The sequence below is a fragment of the Theobroma cacao genome, chromosome 4, assembly GCF_000208745.1.
Source record: "Theobroma cacao cultivar B97-61/B2 chromosome 4, Criollo_cocoa_genome_V2, whole genome shotgun sequence".
Lineage (NCBI taxonomy): Eukaryota > Viridiplantae > Streptophyta > Magnoliopsida > Malvales > Malvaceae > Theobroma > Theobroma cacao.
In genome coordinates, this window is record NC_030853.1 from 2,800,608 (window position 1) to 2,818,789 (window position 18,182).

Here is an 18,182-nt window from a genome sequence, read left to right on the forward strand (position 1 = left end):
ATAGGGAAATTCACAGACAAAAAAAAAAAAGGTGGTCTAATGAATTCTTAAAGTAGCATGAACATCTGTATCCATTTGGGAAAATAATTTATCAATATATAGATGAAAAGATTAAAAGAATAATGACAGAAAAGGATATGCAATATGGGGCAAAAAAGCAAGTAGCTTTTTATGAAGAGATCTGATTGCACAAACTTCAAATGATTCCCATTTCACTTTTGAAAAGATTTTTCACCATACCTTAGCCTTAGTCCTTATGGCAATTGAACAAGTTAATTCCCTTTTCCTTTTTAGTCATCATGCTTCCTATTACAAATTTGACAAAATCACACACTATTTAATTGGCAAAGTATTTAGCTTATACAAAAACCTTACAATTTTGTTTTTCATTAAAATGAAAGGTTTTGAAATAAAGAATTTTCAAATTGTGTAGCTCAACAATTGCAAAAAAAAGAAAATTACGTATAATAAAAAGTGTTTTCATTAAATTAGATTAAATATTTATTTTAAATATCTTGGAATTCTAGTTATAATTTTTTCAAAAATTAGACATAATACCTAAAAGAACTCTTAACTTATATAAGAAAATTCAAATAAACAATTATTCTTTTATTACGTTTAATTAAACCATTATACTACTAATAATTTTTTATGCATGTAATGTTGACGTGATATAATGATATGATCACGCGATATTTTAACTCTTTATGTAAACACCACATTAATGTTATATGAGTATAAAATGACAAGTAATGCTTTGAATAATAACAGTCAGGGGTGGAGGGTAGAGTAACGGTCTTCCAAAATTTTTGAAATTATTTTTTATAGCCCACTCAAAATAAAAATTTTATTTAATAATTAATACAAATAAAAAAATTAATAAAATGACTCCACAAATCTTACTCAGCTTTACTTAATTCTTAAGTTTGCACGATATATCTTGTGCAAAGGTCAATCTCGTCAACCAGATGTAACTGTGAAGCATCGTTATTGAGTTGATTTATTCTTAGTGGCAATAGATTCCCATTATAAGAATTGAATTTGAGATTCATTGAGCAAACTGTGGAACTTTTAACTTTAAGTATGCTTTTGATCTTAACAACAATCACCAATCGATCAACATTGATGATATCTACCAGTTAGCAGAGAGTTTTTATTCTCAAGATTTCGTAGAGTAAGAAAGACTTCTTTTGAGGTTACAATTAAAGTATTACGAGCATAATATACCTAATTACTAAGGTTTTGTAAATATTAAGACACTTTTTAAATTGTGCCAAAGATTAGAAAAAATAGGAAAGTTAAGAAATTGCATTTGATTGATAGATTAATTCGTCTTGTTTTGACTTTTTTTATTTTTAGAACAACTACAGAGAAAATCTTTTCAATAATGAAACTTGTGAAAATAAGATTCCGTAACAAAATAGGTGATAAGTTTTTTGTAAATAATTTAGTTATATATATTGAGAAAGACTTTACTAGCTTTTCAATATAGAGTCAATAATTGATGAATTTAAATTCAAGAAACATCTTTAAGCACAATTTTTCTAAAAGACTATTGTAAGTATTTCATTTCTTATTCTTTTGATTTACATGTTATATACAATTATTATCTATTATGAATTCGACGTATTAGTTTAAATAATTTTTAAACCCTTATTATTCTTCGTCTTTGGCCCTCCAACAAAAGTTAGTTATATTCGCCTTTAATAACAATTAATCAACTATTACTTATAAAAGATTTGTTTAACTTAAAATAAAAATATAAAAATTTAATTGAACGTAATAAAAAATAAAAAATTATTTAAAATTTTTTTAAATAATTCAAAAAATATTTTAAAACATTATATTTAAAAACTAGTAATAATCTTTTCTCAAAGTTAAAATTAGGTACAACGTATAAATGCACAATGTACAACAGACACATGCACGACTAGGAGTGGTCTCAGCAAATGCTTGATAGATTAGATTTCGTTTCAGTTTAATATTTATTTTTTAATATATATATGTAAGAAAAAAAAAAGAGAGGATGGAATCTTTAGAAACGGCACAGCTAGGATTGTCCTAACATTATGAAGGACACGTGGCAGATGATACTGAAAACAAAATGTGCAATGCGTAGCCCATGTTCCGGGTTGTGCGCTTAGGACACTATGTGTTTCTATTAAAAAATACATATAATATATAAATATTGACGTATTGTATTAGTATTTATTTTAGAAACATTTTCTATATAATAATATAAATATTAATTTAAACAAAAATCAACAAAATGTCAAATGTCAAACACATTTTGATATAAAAAATTGACAATTATCAATCTACAAAATACCAAGTTTGGATCTAAAGCCACCATTAGAATTAGATTTAATACATAGTATATATAAATAGATATTTATTTGTTAAGTAAAAAAATTCAAAAAAATAAAATGAAATTGTGTTCAATGGGTTATTAGCTGTCACCACACGTCAATTAATAATTATCTTGGGAAATAATTTATGTATATTGTTTCGTACTAAAAGCCAACAAATTCCAGATATCAAACACTATATAGGACAAAAGAAATTTGCCAAATGTCAAATTATTGTGCTAATTGCTTAAGAAAACTAAGCTGATCAACTTCTGTTTGCACAATGTTGCCTTTCTTTAAAGTTCAAAATCAAAACAAAAGACAAAATGAAAAAAAAATAAAAAAATACAATCCACGAATGGGGATTGACATTCATAACTAGAACAAGGCAGCATCAATATTTTATTTTAATTTTTGTAAAAACTAAGTATACTGTCTCTAGTTTAACAGGAGCACCATACAAAAAAAAAATCATTAACTTTGATTTGTATGTTCTGTTGTAGTAGGGCTCTCTTGCTTTCTTGGATAATAAATTACCAATTATCTAAAAAGGAAATTGCTGCACCAATTGAGATATAGACTGTGAGCATGAAATTTTCATTTATTATCAATTTCATTTGGTATATATTTAAAAAAATTTTAAATTATTCACAAATTTTTTTATTTTTTTATTGAGATCAATTAAGTTCTTATACTTTTATTTTGAACCAATTAAACTTTTATGACGTTGATTAACTGTTATTAATCAAACTATCACTTATCATTCTATACTACTTGATATTGACATAAGATGTTGACATGTCATAATAGATAATGATGTGATATATTGATATAATCTAATGATATGATCATATAATATTTTTTCGCTTTTCACAATAACAGTAACATATTAATTAATGATAATTAATCAACTATTAGTTATAAGAGCCTATTTGATATAAAATCAAAATATAAAGACTTGCTTAAACATAATAAAAAATTAACGACTTATTTAAATTTTTTAAAATAATTTTAAAATTTTTTCAAGTATTATATCATTTAAGATTATGAGGAAAAAAAAAGAAAAAGAAATTCAACTTCCTAAATTCGTATCAATCATGGAAAGAAGCTCAGCCAAATGCCTATAATTATGAGTAACTATTATAAATTTTATTGGAATAGGAATACATGTCAAATCTTTAACCTGCGGATGAGGAAATTGTGACGAAGGAGGAAGATACATTTGCTATGTTATAAATTATCGAAAACCAAGTACAAAATTAAAGTGGAGAAAGCAATGAAGAAATCCATGAACTGAAGATGATGATGTTTAGGCAGAGCAAATCAGAGCTCAAATGTCGGAATTTGAGAGGCAGAGGTGGAGCCATGAGTGGCCTGGTATACTAGCCGAGACAACAGATTCCTGTAAGGATCTTTTTCTCTTTTCTCTTTCAAGTAAGCAAGGCATCTCTCAACCTCGGACTTGATGTGCAGATACAGTTCACGAGACTTGTCCTTGTCTCTTAGTTCCGCCTTCATCGCTGCAGAAACAGATTTCATCAGATTACTGTTACTTTAATTACGTACCTTGTCACTTGATGATAATGAATTCATTACCTTCAGTTTCGATCGGCTTCCCGAAGTAATAATAAAACCGGCCTGGAAATTTTGGTAGCATCCATGGTAAGTGCATTTGTTGGTTTGACACCTCGCCAGTTGCATCAGTCCTATATATCATCACATCATAATGATTATAAATTAAATCACGATATCATTATGATATTCTTGATTTGATTTTAAATCGATAAGATTAAATTGCGATACGATTAATGTAACAAAAGTAAAATTTGGGTTTTAAATTACCTTAGTTTTATAGATCGATTGGTTACTCGTTCTATTTCTTCTCTTCTCCAAGGGATCTTCATTTGGTCGTTGTAGTCCAAAATTATCTGAAAAACATCCATATAATTAACTATGATTCATGAGAGGTTAAATTAATCAACTTAAAATTAATTAGTGATACAAAACATGATCTTAATTTCCGTACACAATGTAAAGAGATGAAGTATATGTGCACTGATAGGAGCACTAACACAATGCTTCTCTTTCTCTATTTTGCTTCAACAAGGTATCAACTATACATTGTACACTCAAAATCTCCTCAACAAGATAAAAATTTATATATAAGAATGAATGAATGAATCCATATTTATGCTTTGAGTAGGGTGAGAATTAAGCCGTTCAAATTGAAAGAATTGATTAAAATCGATTGAATTTGATTAACTTGGATTATTTTCCCAATTTTGATATTAATTGATTAACAAATTGCCCTCTACTGTCTTCTCTGAACCAGGACATTCAATACCATGACACTGAGGTTAGAACGTCTGATGTTGTGTTTGCCATCAACACTGATGCAGTGATATATGGTCCAGGATGGCATTAGCGAGAAGGTAAAGCAAAACAGAAAGATATTCTCACAAACTTCTTTTTCTATTTTCTTTTGGTGGCAAATTGAACTCTATTTTTTCTTAGGGCTGTTTTGTGCACGTGTATCTGGTTTTGTGGTAGATTTCACAGCAGTATTGGCAATTGCATTTGGTCAATGGAGCAATTCTACAACCACATCAGCCAAGCTCTCTGGAAAAGTGCCCAGAAGCTTTGTCACATGGAGGAAAAACTGTGGAATCGGTCAAAAAAAAAAGGTGCAAATTTTTTAGTTTCAATTTGTCAGAGAGAGAGATCAAAACTATTTTATGCCTAGTTTTTCCAATGTTTCTTCATATGGGTATTTGCTAATTGCGAGCAATATCGCAGATAATGAATCAAATTCGGACTGTTTTAATTTTTACTACTTACAATCTTATCCGAATCTGATTATAAAGTAACTTGATATTATTCTTATTATAAGATACTCATTGTCTTGTTGGGTGAAGATTATTTTACCCAATATATGAGAAATAACTTGTCAAGGGTCAAGGCTCAATATTCATATAGTAATTAATATTGCTATGAAAAGAAGTAAAACGGGAAGAAAGCCTTGTAGCTTACCTCAGCAATATCATCCTCTCCAACAACACCAAAAGGAATAATTTTGGCTCCAAATCTTGCTGCCATCCTCACAAACTCAGATTGTTCTGGCCAGAATAACTTGTATTCTTCACCCTGTTAAAAACGATGTGATGCATGCTCTCGGCAAGGAGAATTAAACTAGATTTTGTATTACATGAATGTGCATCAAATGTTTTTTAAAGTTTAAAAGATCTTAAATTTTAATTTAAAATCAATTGATAAAAAAGTTTTTTATTATATTTATATTTTAATATATTTTTAACTTAACAAAAGTGAGACCATCATTACTCTAATACTCTTCCTCACATGTAAAAATCATAGACATAAATTAATAGAAGAAAAAAAACCCATGATAAGACCAACAAATAGAGAAAATACCTACTCTTATATCATATTTAACTTTTAAAATGAACGTCTAACTTAAAACACTTATTAGTAATTAGTTTTAAAATTGAATTTTCACCCTAAAATTTAATAAAAGTGGGTATACGGGGCAAAATATATGTACCTAAATCAAATGATGGTGTCAGCATATTACCTTCCTATGCAGGGCCTCACGTACGCCACCAGGGTACAACAAGGCATGAGATCTTGAAGACATGAGCTTGTAGAAGTTTGCTGGTGAGACAGGAACCGCACCCATTACTCTAAGCACGTCAAAATTTGATAGCTCAGGCTCAGGGGGCCTTCTGTCTTTCACTCTTACGAACAATGCTGGATGGGCTATCCCACGAACAAGAATATTTCTGTCCGTCAGAAGCTGAACTACAAATGGAATAATTTCAATCCCCAGTAACATGTGATAACCGACGAACAAGACTGGTCCCTCTGATGGAATTCCGGCAAGTCCCCTCACCACCTTCCCATCCTCTAATGTTGAAAGCATCACAGGGCCAGTAGCAGTAACAACCCATCTAGGAACAATATACTCGTACTGATTACATGAAAGCCATAAAAGCTTGAATTTTGATGATGTAAGAGGAAGGTTATTCTCTCCATCTACCAAGTTTTACATTCTGTGTTCTGACTTAATCCCTTGGTTTTTTTTTTTTTTGTTTGTTTAGTGGGGAATTATATATTGTTCAGTGCAGTGCTAAGTTCTTTGATTCTGTGATTACTGTTAATACAATAAAAGGATCGCATGAAGATCCCTATGGCTATGGCTTAAGTGGAAGCACTTTATGAAGATTCAAAGTAGAAGCCTTGGTGTAGAGGGGTGAGGGAAGAAACACTTTCTTCTGGAATGATTGGCGGCTGCTAAGTGGGGGCCATTTTGGATCAAATGGGTGACAACGTAATTGCTGTAGTTTGGTATTGCCAAGAAAATTCTAAGGTATTCTGGTGTTTTGGCAAAATCGAAGAGCAGATTTCCTGAAGCCCTGAGCAGAGAAATTCAACAAATTTGGCATTGGGTGAGAGACCATGCATGTGAGCCATATAGAAGATGGTGCTGATGAGATTTTCTTGTTTCCCATTAGCAAAAGGAGACTTTACAATCAAAAGTGCTTGGATGACTGTTAAAACAAATTTTCTGGCAAGGTGCCATGGTTTAATCTTATGCGGCTTACAGAACTCATACTTAGGCAAAGCTTCAATTTTATGCCTGGCTATGAGAGGGAGATTGCAGACAAAGACCAACCAATGCCTAAGACACATTGAACTTCTATAGTTTGGTTAACTGTTGTTTGAAACAGGACAATTCAAGCTTGGAATCATATGTTTAAATGGATGTTGGAGAACTTTCTAGGATATGACGACGGGAGCTCTATCATAAAGGTGGTTTTCACTAGTGTAAACAGAATCGAATAGAGAGAAGTAATAAAATCCTTAGAAAAGTCTGCAGAATATGGCAAGAGATTATTGAAGAAATTCTCAAGGATGTGCAAATGCAATTCCCCTCAGGCATAGGGAGCTACTTTGTTGGAATGGTTGCTCAGGAAATTCCTGACATAGTTAGCATGATGGTGGACTGATGCTGCTTAAGATTCTTTTTGTGTTTGTTATAATTTTTAATTCATTTACCAAAAGGATTAGAGAATATAATTGGTACTTTCCTTACTTAAACGATTCATATATTCTTTTGAATTCGGAAGGTGTTGGTGGCATGTAATCTGACACACGGTCAAGGTGCTTTCCACGGCGGTAGAAAGTAGCACCCTTGATGATTGTGACCAAATCAACACTATCTTCCTGAAAAATTTGGGGCAAAACTATTTTATATCAGAAGAGGAACTTGCAGTCTAGAAGATTACTTGATGCCTATGCAATGAGAGCGGCATACCAGGAAGAGAAAATGACCACTTTCCTCAAACATACGAATCTCACAGTCTGGCGTTGCTTTTTGAAGCCTTTGGCTTTCCTCTTGACTAGGCAACAGCTGATCTCTTCCACTATAAAGAAAAATACAGTGAATTCAACTGCACCATCATGGTAAAATTTCCAATTTAAAGATGCAAATTTGATACAACATGTAACACTCAATTATTTAGGTATCTACTGCACAACTTCAATATGCTTTATCAAAATTTGGGATTATGGCTTATAGACAGAACAGAATTATGGATTTAATGTATGAAAGATGAGGAAGTCAGGACATAGATTAATTCCTCCTTTCTTAACCAGTGTTTTATAAATCAATTTCATTTTAAGAATTCCTTAGCGTGCCTGTATGAAAGCAGACAATGCACTATTTTGATGTGAGTTAGATGCATTGGATTATGCAAGAAGCGCTTAAGAAATTGCTATCTGCTATGGCACAAATTTAGGAAAATAAGAACCTGCAAAGGATCAGCATCTGAGCTTTTACAGCATGAAGGCATGAGTTGGCACATGCAGAACCAGATTTCAGCAAATCTAGCTTCCACCGAAGTGTTTCTCTAGGTAAAATATCAGCCAGAACCTGTCACCAAAGGACTATTCTCTTTCTGAATTTTGTAGCTTATTATGTGGTTATCTTCTCTATATCTAGCTCAAAAGAATGCACACTGTGCTCTAGAGGAGGAGGAATGGAAGGACAATTTAAAACAGGAGCAAAGTGCTATGAGAAAAGCTATGGATCCTACCGGGAGGTATGATGACATTGTAACAAGATCTCGTGAAAGCTCTCCAATAGTTTGGGGCAGAGGACCTCTTTTCACAAAATTATCCATCAGCATCCTCAAAGGATCACCTAAACATCTTATTCTGTCAGATCTAATTGGAAAAGGACAATATGCATCCCAAGAAAGTTGAAGAACATTTTCGCAAAATAACCTGTTGCTAAGCTCAGCATGTAAGGGAGATTAAGTGGGAACTGATCAGGCATAATCTCCAGTAGAGGTATTAGTGGTTGCAGCTGTGACTTACTAAAAGATGTTGCTGTGGGTTAGAAAACATGAACAAGTAAAAAAAGATCAGTTAGATTCTCTATGGACTAAGCAGAGCAGCAAACTCAACTGTATCTGCAATAAAAGCTGATTTTTCTTGGAGCTAAAGCAACTTATTTTAAACATTTTCTAAATCTGAGTACACATTTATCAGAATTGCAAGTTGAAATAACAGTTTATCTAAATCAGGTATGGGATTGTAACTTCTGACCTGGGTTAGATAAAACAAGTACAAGATCCATCTCAGGATTCCGAGCTGCAACTGCAATGGCAAGGCATGCTCCAATAGATTCTCCAACCAGATATATTGGCCTATTTGGTGACCTGTAGTTCTCTGACCTTACTGTTCTTTCCACAAGCTTCACTAGCTCTAAACCATAAACACAAAATCATACAGAAAAATAATGTATCTCACAACCTTTCATAGGCATTAATTGAGAAATTAACTGATGAAAACAGAGAAAAGGAAAAGGTGTACCTGTAAATGGTGTTCTATCCTTAACTGGAATATGCAAGCACCAAACATTGAACATCCTTCATTCACAGATCATTTAAATTGGATTACTGGGATGACAGACAATTTTGTTAATCGATTAACAGTAAGGTGAAGAAAGTTTGGCCATGGCATCAAACTTTGAAAAGCAACTGCTATTTTTTTGGTAACTTAGCTGGTTTTTACTTACTTTCCAAGCTTATGATGATGCATTACAAGCCCAAGTCCAGTGCCATCAATTCCTGAGAACTCAGTAACTTATGTTATGTTATGGATGAACAAATTAATATCTAGCAGAAGATTGGTAAGAAAAAGAATGAAACCGAACCAGGCAAAAAGAGAAGCAAAGGACAATCTGGGGAGCTGGAAGAGCACTCCAAGGGAGAGAACCAACGAGGCGGGCCACCATCTGATCTGACCAACTCTTTACACTCTTCAAAGTAATCCTTCAACCCCTTTTTGCCTTCCTCCACTTCCGGCAACTCCTCCGGGTTCGCGTAAATGTTTGGTTTCACCTCAGTTTCTTCCTTCGTTGCTTTCTTCTTCTTGTTCTCAAACCTTGCATCCTCTCCAAAACTCGTTGCCCCATCTATCCGCTCTGTTGAGACAGCTAAAAAAATCCCTCGGCGTTTCTCTATTCCCCCGTACAAGGTGGTGCCCCGCTGAGAAAATGGCGATAAGCCGGCGGCGAGGTATGCCGAAGCTCCAATGGCCGCCATGAAAACCGAACCAATTCTCTCTCTGTCTCGCCTGCCCTGTTTGTTAATATAATGGTGGTTTTTCGATGGATTTTAAATAACTGTTTTGTTCGGTTATGCATGACGCTAAAATTATACAAAATTTTTATTAAAATAAGTTATTTATCTTTCTTGTATCGAGGTATCCGAAAATAATTTTATTTTTAAACACTTGATGGGCGTTTGGTATGGTGCAAGGGGAAGACATTTTTTGTAATTTAAATGACTAAAATCACTTAACAGCGTTTGGTTGATAAAAAGAGGATATAATGTGCTTACAATTGTAATCACGTTACAACAACTTTCCCTTCTCTCGTGGAGGGAAAGTTACAATTTTTTTTTTTCAAATTGACCTTCTCTTTTTCTTCCTGCTTTCTTAACTCTCTTCCTTCCTTGCTGCCTTCGTCTCATTCTTCCTTCTAGCCTTTTTCTTCTTCTTCTTCTTACCTTGCCTTCGTCACCAGCACATTTGAGTTAAATTTTACCATTAAATTTGAAAATTGGAAAGATTAAAATTTTAGGTTTTATAAAACCTTAATTTAGATTTTTAAGAAATTTGAAAGTGTTTTGAGAAAAATTTATGCTTTTAATGTCAAAAATTGGAAGAGAAACATTTAATAGTTTAGATTCGAGAAAATTTACTAAAGAATTAAGAACATTTGAGAGGGAAAATGTTTGATTCAAGGGTCAGCAACGCTTAAAATTGAATATCTATCGATAGATTACGTTTAAATTTTTGACAACTGCTATTTATCTATTGATAGATAGTATAATTTATTTGTCTTCGAATAATGTTTTTTATTTCTATAAGTTTATTGTGAAAAATAGATATTTAGTAATTTTACATTTTTTAATATTTAAATAATTAATATAAAAATATTATGTTATTATTTTAATGTTATTAGTTATTATTTTAATTGCTTAAAATTGAAACGTAAAATTTTATATTAAAAATTATGAACTTATTCAACTTATATGTTTTTTATACTTAAGGGTAACTTTGTCAATTTGTATTACATTCTTAATGAAATACATACAAATCAAATACTACAATATAATTCTCTCAAAAATCACATTTCTTGTAATCATCACTTCTTTTATTATACTAAACACTATGAAGTTATATACATATCAATCACATTTTCAGTAATATACTAAATGCAATCTTAATATTTTTATTTTTTATATTATAAATTTATTTTTTATTTTTTATTAAAAAATTGAATGTTTATATTATTATTTTTTAAAAAATATTTAATATAAAAAACATTTGAATTAAAATTTCTGTCTTAATTTCTATGAAAATTGAAAAAAGATATATATTTAGAGGCGGAAAGAGTACTTTTTCGTAGTAATTAGGTCACAATTAACAGATAATTAAGGGGGTTAATTAATGAAGATGTTAAACAAGAACAAAGAAAAAATTAATGCATTAGCCGGCATAAATTTATTAATATAAGCAGACCAGGCATTGCTTATAAAAAAATATTTTAAAGTCATTGAGAAAGTTTGTTTCTTTGTAATGAGCTGAAAATGTAGTTTCATTTACTTTTGATCTTTCTTATTGTTGTTTAATAATGAATAGCTTGCAAGAATAAAATATTTTTAATTATTGTGCTTATTTTAATTACAAGAGCAACATGCTCTTAAAATTTATTATAAAAACTTTTACATGAAAGAGAAGGAAAAGTTGTTGGATTATGCTTACGTGCGTGTATGTATATAATATTATTATTTATTTAAAATGAAATTATTGTCACTCTAAATACTTTTTTTAGATGAAAATTTTGTTTTCAACATATTTTATATTAATTTTTTTAAAAAAAGTTATAATATAAATATTTAATATTTTTAATATAAAAATATATAAAAGTAAGAGTATTGACGATCTAAATATGAAAAAAAAAAAAGGTTACATTTTAAAACATCTCGTGAAAGAAAAAAGATTGAAAAAGTATAATTTTTATATTTTTCGAGAAAGGAAAACAACAAGGCTCTAGAATTTTCTATATTACATTGATGTAAATGTGTACAGAGTACAATATATGTCACATGTCTTAGAGTTCAGGACAAAGAAAAAAAAAAATACAATACAAAGCATGAAATACTGATATTACCCTAATAGAAGAAATTTCAAAGCAGAAAAAAGAGTTTAAAGCTCAAAGGTAGGAATTTGAGAAGAGGAGGCTGTGGAGCCAAGGCTGGCCTGGTACAACAACCTAGGCAATAAATTCCTGAAAGGGTCTGTTTTTCTTTTGTCTTGCAAGAAAGCAATGCATTTCTCAACCTCAGACTTGACATGTAAATACAGTTCTTGAGATTTCTCCTTGCCCCTTGGTTCCAGCTTCATCCCTTCACAACAGAAATTTTTTATTGAAATTGATCTGACTTCTGCTGAGATTTTTTTCATTTTTTTTGAAGTTTAAAAGCTACCATCTTAGGAATTTATCAGTATGACATGTAAACCTACCGACCTTCAGTTTCTATTGGCTTCCCAAAGTAAAAGTAGAACCTGCCTGGAAATTTTGGGACCATCCATGGCGTATACACTTGTTGGTTTGCCACCTCGCCAGTTGCATCAGGCCTGTCATTACAATATTATAGAAAGAAAACTCAAAGGAGGAGTTTGGTATAGGAACACATTCCCAGGCATTTAATTAGTGGGAATGGCTTTGTCATGTTCGGTAAGCAAAGATATAGTCAAGGTACATCTTTCAAGATGGAGAATTTGTATGATATCTAGTAAAACTAAGCATACCTCAATTTCATTGACAGCTCTGTCATTTCTTCTATTTGGGTCCTTTGCCATGGAATCTTTACTAGATCATTATAATCAAGAACTACCTGAAAAGAATAAGATGTTAATAATTACACTCAAACAGGCCAGACAGAATCTGATCCTTGTTACAGTGTGCATTTGCCAAAGATATCAGAAACCCCTCTTCAAGATTTAATATAAATATTTATGATCTTATATGAATGAGATACAAAGATTTCATGTTTACCTCAGCAACATCATCCTCTCCAACAGCACCAAAAGGCACAATTTTGGCTCCAAATCTAGCAGCCATTCTGACAAATTCAGATTCTTCTGGCCAGAACAACTTGTATTCTTCACCCTGGAACATTTTTAACAGGTGAGTTTTAGCCTAGAGAAAACCATGGTGCAAGCTTGTGGTGAGGAGGGATGCCTAGCATCATATGGTAAAATTTACCCTTCTGAAAATTTTTTCCATCATATTGGAGAAGAGAATAATCTATCTGCCCCTTCATTACCACCCCCTTTGAATGCTTTTAATTCACCAATGGAGCTTGAAAAATAAAATTTTGTGCTAGTTTTTGCCTTTTCAGCCATTAATTATTATTATTATTATTATTATTATTTTGTTATCAGAAGTCTGAATAAAATGAACATTGAATTGCTTTCTGAAGTGCAGATCAAGTTCCAAGTATAACCATAAAAAGATCTTTACCTTCCTATGAAGCGCCTCACGCAAGCCACCAGGGTACAACAGGACATGAGACTTTGAAGACAAAAGTCTGTATAAGTTAGTTGCTGAGACAGGAACTGCGCCCATTATTCTAATTACGTCAAACATTGATGGATCAGGGAACCTGCTGTCTTTAACTTTAATAAACATTGCTGGATGTGCCAGTGCTCGCAAAAGAATGTCTCTCTCACTCATAAGTTGAGCTACAAATGGAACAACTTCGATAGCCATTAGCATGTGATAACCAACAAACAGGACTGGTCCCTCAGAAGGAATTCCAGCAAGACCTCTCACCACCTTTCCGTTCTCCAATGTTGAGAGCATCACAGGGCTAGTAGCTGTAAGGATCCATCTGGGAGAAGCATAAGTTTGAGAAGATGAAATTCAAAATTAACTTGGTTTCATACAACTTAATGACTGACCAACATTCCTAGAAGGAGCAAGCGTCAAGTTACAGCCAAGTGATAAATTCTGGCCTAACTCCAGAGTTTTCTCTTTGGGGAAGAAGGGAAGGGAGAGGGTTTATCACTTTAATCCCTTAATAATCCGTAAACAACAGATGGATCATAGGATCAAGGCTCCTTCTCTGAGTGATATGCTTACTTATGTGATTCATATATTTTTTTGAATTCAGAAGGTGTTGGTGGTATGAAATCTGAGCCGCAGTCAAGGTGTTTTCCACGACGATAGAAGCTAGCACCCTTGATGGTCATTACCAAATCGACACCATCTTCCTGCCAATTAAGGAACACTACTACTTGGTTATCAAAATAAGAACTTCATTTCGTTATATTTCCTTTTCTTTCTTTCTTTTTTGTTTTTTTTTTTTCCTTACAAGTAGCACAATGAAACTTGCAGTCTAGATGACCACTTGATGCCTATACAACAAGAGGCCTACCAGGAAGAGAAGATGACCGCTTTCATCAAACACACGAATCTCACATTTCGGCAGAGCATTCTGAAGTCTTTTACCTTCCTCTTGACTAGGCAGCAATTGATCTTTTCCACTATAAGGACAAGCATAGAGAGTTTAATCGACCATTGAAGTAAGCAGCAGATGTGACAGACAAACAACATGATATTACATTTCAGCATTTTTCAAGTTCATTGCAGCAATTCCTAAGATACCATTTTACTAAGCAGAAAAATGAAAAGTAATTGATGCTATTGAAACTAAATGGAGCATGCCAATGACTAATGACCTGCAAAGTATCAGTGTTTGAGCTTTTACAGCATGAAGGCATGAATTTGTGGATGCAGAAGCAGTTTTCAGCATCCTTAGCTTCCATTGGAGTGTTTCTTTTGGTAAGATATCAGTCAGAACCTGTCATTTGCATCATCAATTTTCATTTTTTTCCCTTTTTGAGAAATTTGAAGCACATGAATGAAAATTAACATGAACGCATGATCAATTGTAACATGTGGCAATCCAATAAGATGGCAAGATACAATTAATAACATAGCATATAAAATGTAACACTGAAAGCACAGTATATTAGATTAAGATGAAAGTGAATGAATGTAGATGCAAGGTGCCACAATTAACTTTGCCACCACTCTTCTTGGGAAGGATCTTACATGGAGGTAGGATGACATGGTAAATAGATCTTGTGATAGCCCTCCAATAGTTTGTGGCAGAGAACCTCTTTTCAACACATTATCCATCAGCATCTTCAAAGGATCACCTAAACATATGTAGCAAAATCGTAATTATCAATTCGACTAAATTTTCAGCGACTATCATCATAATTTTCAGAAGTGATAATGGTATCATGTTCTCCTATGTCTAGTGGAAACAGATTCTTTGCAACTCAACAAAGTTGAAGAACAGCTAGATCAGCAAACCTTTCATTATGCTCAGCATGTAAGGGAGATTAAGAGGGAACTGATCCGGAATGATTTCCAGTAAAGGCATTAGATGTTGAAGTTGTGACTTGCTGAAAGATGTAGCTGTAGGGGAAAACAAGAAAAAGAAAAGAAATTCAGTTAGATACTACATGGAGTAAGCAAAGCCACAAAATGAATTCATCTGCAACAAAAACTGGTTTGCTTGGTGCTCAAGCAATATACCCTAAGAATTTTTAAGCAACAAGCTCTTCCCCTAGCCAGAGTAGTTTGACTTAACATTCACCAGGTAGACATTCAGAAAGCTGGTAACCTCTTCCAATATTTATCTTTTTTCAAAAAGGAATTATGGTCATATTTCACCTCAAAATTTTATAACCTATTTTCATACTTAAATTTAGTACTATTCATATGTAAAGTAACAAGCTACAGATGTAACTTCTGACCTGGGTTAGCCAAAATAAGCAAAAGATCAATCTTAGGATTCCTGGCTGCAACAGCTAACCCAAGGCATGCTCCAAGAGATTCTCCAAGGATATATATTGGCCTATTTGGTGACCTGCAGCTCTCTGACCTTACCGTTGTTTCAACCATCTTCACTAGCTCTAAACCCATGAACTCAAAGTCATATAGAAACTACCTCAAAACAGCAAAGACTTATCAGCTAGGCATCAAATGAGCAAGCAGATTACCTGTAAATGGTGTTCTATCATTAACTGGAATATGCAAGCACCAGATTTCGAAGATCCTTCAATCAAAGGTCATATAAAGTAGATTACTGATAGCAAGGTGAAAATTTTCCATAGCTTCAAACTTATAAGAGGTGACAGATGACTTGGAAAATATTTGGAACTTAATTATTTATATGGCTAATTGATAGGATCCTGGCTAGTTTTACTTACTTTCCAAGCTTATGATGATGCATTATAAGTCCAAGTCCAGTGCCATCAATTCCTGCAATTAAAACTCGTGGTACATATAAAGTTAGTCAATGTTCAACTTGAATATAGTGTTAAATTTTTAAGATTGATTTTATTATATTTATACGTCTAAAATACTCAAATTTAATAAAAATAAAATTTATGTTATCACTATTTTAATATATTATATTTTTTCATATGTACAGATAATGAATTTATCAGAGATAATAATAAGAGAAGTAATGTCTCTTGTGATATCATGTTAAATTTTTAAGACGGACATTTAATTTAAAATCATTTAGAGAAATCTCATTTTATTTATATATCTAGATATCTCAACTTAATGGATGTGAAATTTCTTTTATCAGTCGACACTCTAATAGTGTCGGGTAAAGCCATCAAAGCGGTGGCTTTAGGCCCAAAATTTTTATAAGTTTCTTAATTTTATAATAATAATAATATAATTAATTATATTAAAAATATATAAAAATCAATATAATTAAAAAAATATCTACCTATTCTCTTATACTTAATAAATATCTATTTTTTCCTATTTAGCTCATTTCACATGTAAAAGTCAAGATAATTAGTAGGATAACATATTCTCTCGCTTCCCTAATTATGTGCTTAATAAATTTTAATTTTTTTGTCACTTTTCAATTCCTACAATACTATTAATTCTTAATTATTTCTGTATGTATTTAATGATTTTCAACAACTTTTTTTTTTCTTAACCATTTTTTTTACTGTCAATCAACTAATGGTAATATGTATTTAATAATCTCCAATAGCTATATTTTTCTTATATATAAAACCAAGTATTTTTTTCTAATTATAACATTCAATTTTGAATTCTTCTTTCCTCATTTACTTTAAAATAATGTTAACAATTCCAATAAATGTTGGTTTAGCATAAAGAAATTTTTTAAAATTATAATTAATAAAATCTTATTTAAGATCTACAATAACTCAAAAAATATTAAACGAATTGTTTATATATTTAATTGAAAAAGAAATATTAGAACATCTTAATTATAAAAATTTAATTACAAATTTTACATCTCAAAAAGTTAAATAAACAAATTTTCCATAATTTTTTTTTAAATTTCAATTAACATAGTGTCATTTGAATATTTAGTGTAGAGACCAAAAAATAGAACTAGGAAAAAAGAAAACGAACCAGGCAAGAAGAGAAGGAGAGGGTAATCTGGAGAAGTAGAAGTGCATTCCAATGGACAGAACCAGCGAGGCGGACCGCCGTCCGATTTGATCAAATCTTTGCAGTCTTCAAAGTAATCCTTTAACCTCTTTTTGCCTTCCTCCTCCTCCGGTAGCTCCTGCGGATTCGCGTAAGTATTTGGTTTCACTTCAATTGCTTCCTTCATCGTTAATTCCTTCTTCTTTCCAATCCTTCCAACATTCTCTCCTAGCCTCGCCGCCTTCTCTATCCGCTCCGTCGACACAGCTAAACTCTGACTGCGTTTGGTTATTCTCAAGAAGCATGAGGCAATGCGTCGTCGTCGAGAAACCGAAGATATGCCATTGACGCACAGAGAAGCTGTCGCCATTGAAGTGGGCCTTTTGCTTGGAAGGAGCTCTGTTTCTCTCTTGCTCTGTTCAGCTTTATATATAGTAACTGCTTTCCGATGGTTTTAATGTAGTAGCTTTGTTTTGTTATGCATGGCGCTAAAACGACATGAATTAAAAATGTCAGTGACTTACTTTTATATGCACTTGGTGTGGTTAGCATTCCAAGACATAGTTTATGAAGTAAATTACAATAAAAAACCAACCTACTTAGAATTAAGTTGGCAAGTAAGTACTTAATTTTTTTATTAGATTTAGAGCAATTTTATTTTTTGATTTATACCTACACCAGCTTTTAATCTTTAAGGGAAATTAATATTCGTTTCACTGAGTATCACGTGGTAC

General features: G+C 32.2%; 2 protein-coding genes across 3 annotated transcripts; both read right to left on the bottom strand.

Annotated features, from left to right (window-relative positions):
- Nucleotides 3,469–10,130, bottom strand: LOC18601087 (acyltransferase-like protein At3g26840, chloroplastic). Of its 2 annotated transcripts, XM_018119592.1 has the most exons (14): nt 9,586–10,130; nt 9,448–9,499; nt 9,243–9,298; nt 8,976–9,134; nt 8,652–8,756; nt 8,462–8,568; nt 8,177–8,298; nt 7,681–7,789; nt 7,459–7,589; nt 5,938–6,313; nt 5,379–5,492; nt 4,191–4,276; nt 3,945–4,054; nt 3,469–3,868 (listed from the first exon to the last, which is right to left on the bottom strand). In XM_018119592.1, the coding sequence occupies exons 1-14, from the start codon at nt 9,974–9,976 to the stop codon at nt 3,672–3,674; spliced, it is 2,115 nt and encodes a 704-aa protein (XP_017975081.1). In that variant the 5' UTR covers nt 9,977–10,130; the 3' UTR covers nt 3,469–3,671. The 2 variants fall into 2 exon arrangements, with proteins under 2 accessions (XP_017975081.1, XP_017975082.1); XM_018119593.1 differs by lacking the exons at nt 3,469–3,868; nt 3,945–4,054; nt 4,191–4,276 and adding an exon at nt 4,865–5,007.
- Nucleotides 12,048–17,816, bottom strand: LOC18601088 (acyltransferase-like protein At3g26840, chloroplastic). Its single transcript, XM_018119597.1, has 14 exons — nt 17,431–17,816; nt 16,233–16,284; nt 16,023–16,078; nt 15,777–15,935; nt 15,331–15,435; nt 15,064–15,170; nt 14,688–14,809; nt 14,384–14,492; nt 14,089–14,219; nt 13,468–13,837; nt 13,000–13,113; nt 12,753–12,838; nt 12,469–12,578; nt 12,048–12,346 (listed from the first exon to the last, which is right to left on the bottom strand). The coding sequence occupies exons 1-14, from the start codon at nt 17,633–17,635 to the stop codon at nt 12,147–12,149; spliced, it is 1,926 nt and encodes a 641-aa protein (XP_017975086.1). The 5' UTR covers nt 17,636–17,816; the 3' UTR covers nt 12,048–12,146.

Excerpts from the sequence above, each read along its gene's own strand:
- LOC18601087 (XM_018119592.1), bottom strand. The coding sequence starts at position 9,976 with ATGGCGGCCATTGGAGCTTCGGCATACCTCGCCGCCGGCTTATCGCCA. Across the intron at positions 7,790-8,176 it reads CAGATGCTGATCCTTTGCAG|TGGAAGAGATCAGCTGTTGC; the intron begins GTTCTTATTTTC and ends TTTTCTTTATAG. Across the intron at positions 4,055-4,190 it reads AATCGATCTATAAAACTAAG|GACTGATGCAACTGGCGAGG; the intron begins GTAATTTAAAAC and ends GATGATATATAG.
- LOC18601088 (XM_018119597.1), bottom strand. The coding sequence starts at position 17,635 with ATGAAGGAAGCAATTGAAGTGAAACCAAATACTTACGCGAATCCGCAG. Across the intron at positions 16,079-16,232 it reads CATCATCATAAGCTTGGAAA|GATCTTCGAAATCTGGTGCT; the intron begins GTAAGTAAAACT and ends CTTTGATTGAAG. Across the intron at positions 14,810-15,063 it reads CCATGTCATCCTACCTCCAT|GTTCTGACTGATATCTTACC; the intron begins GTAAGATCCTTC and ends TGCAAATGACAG.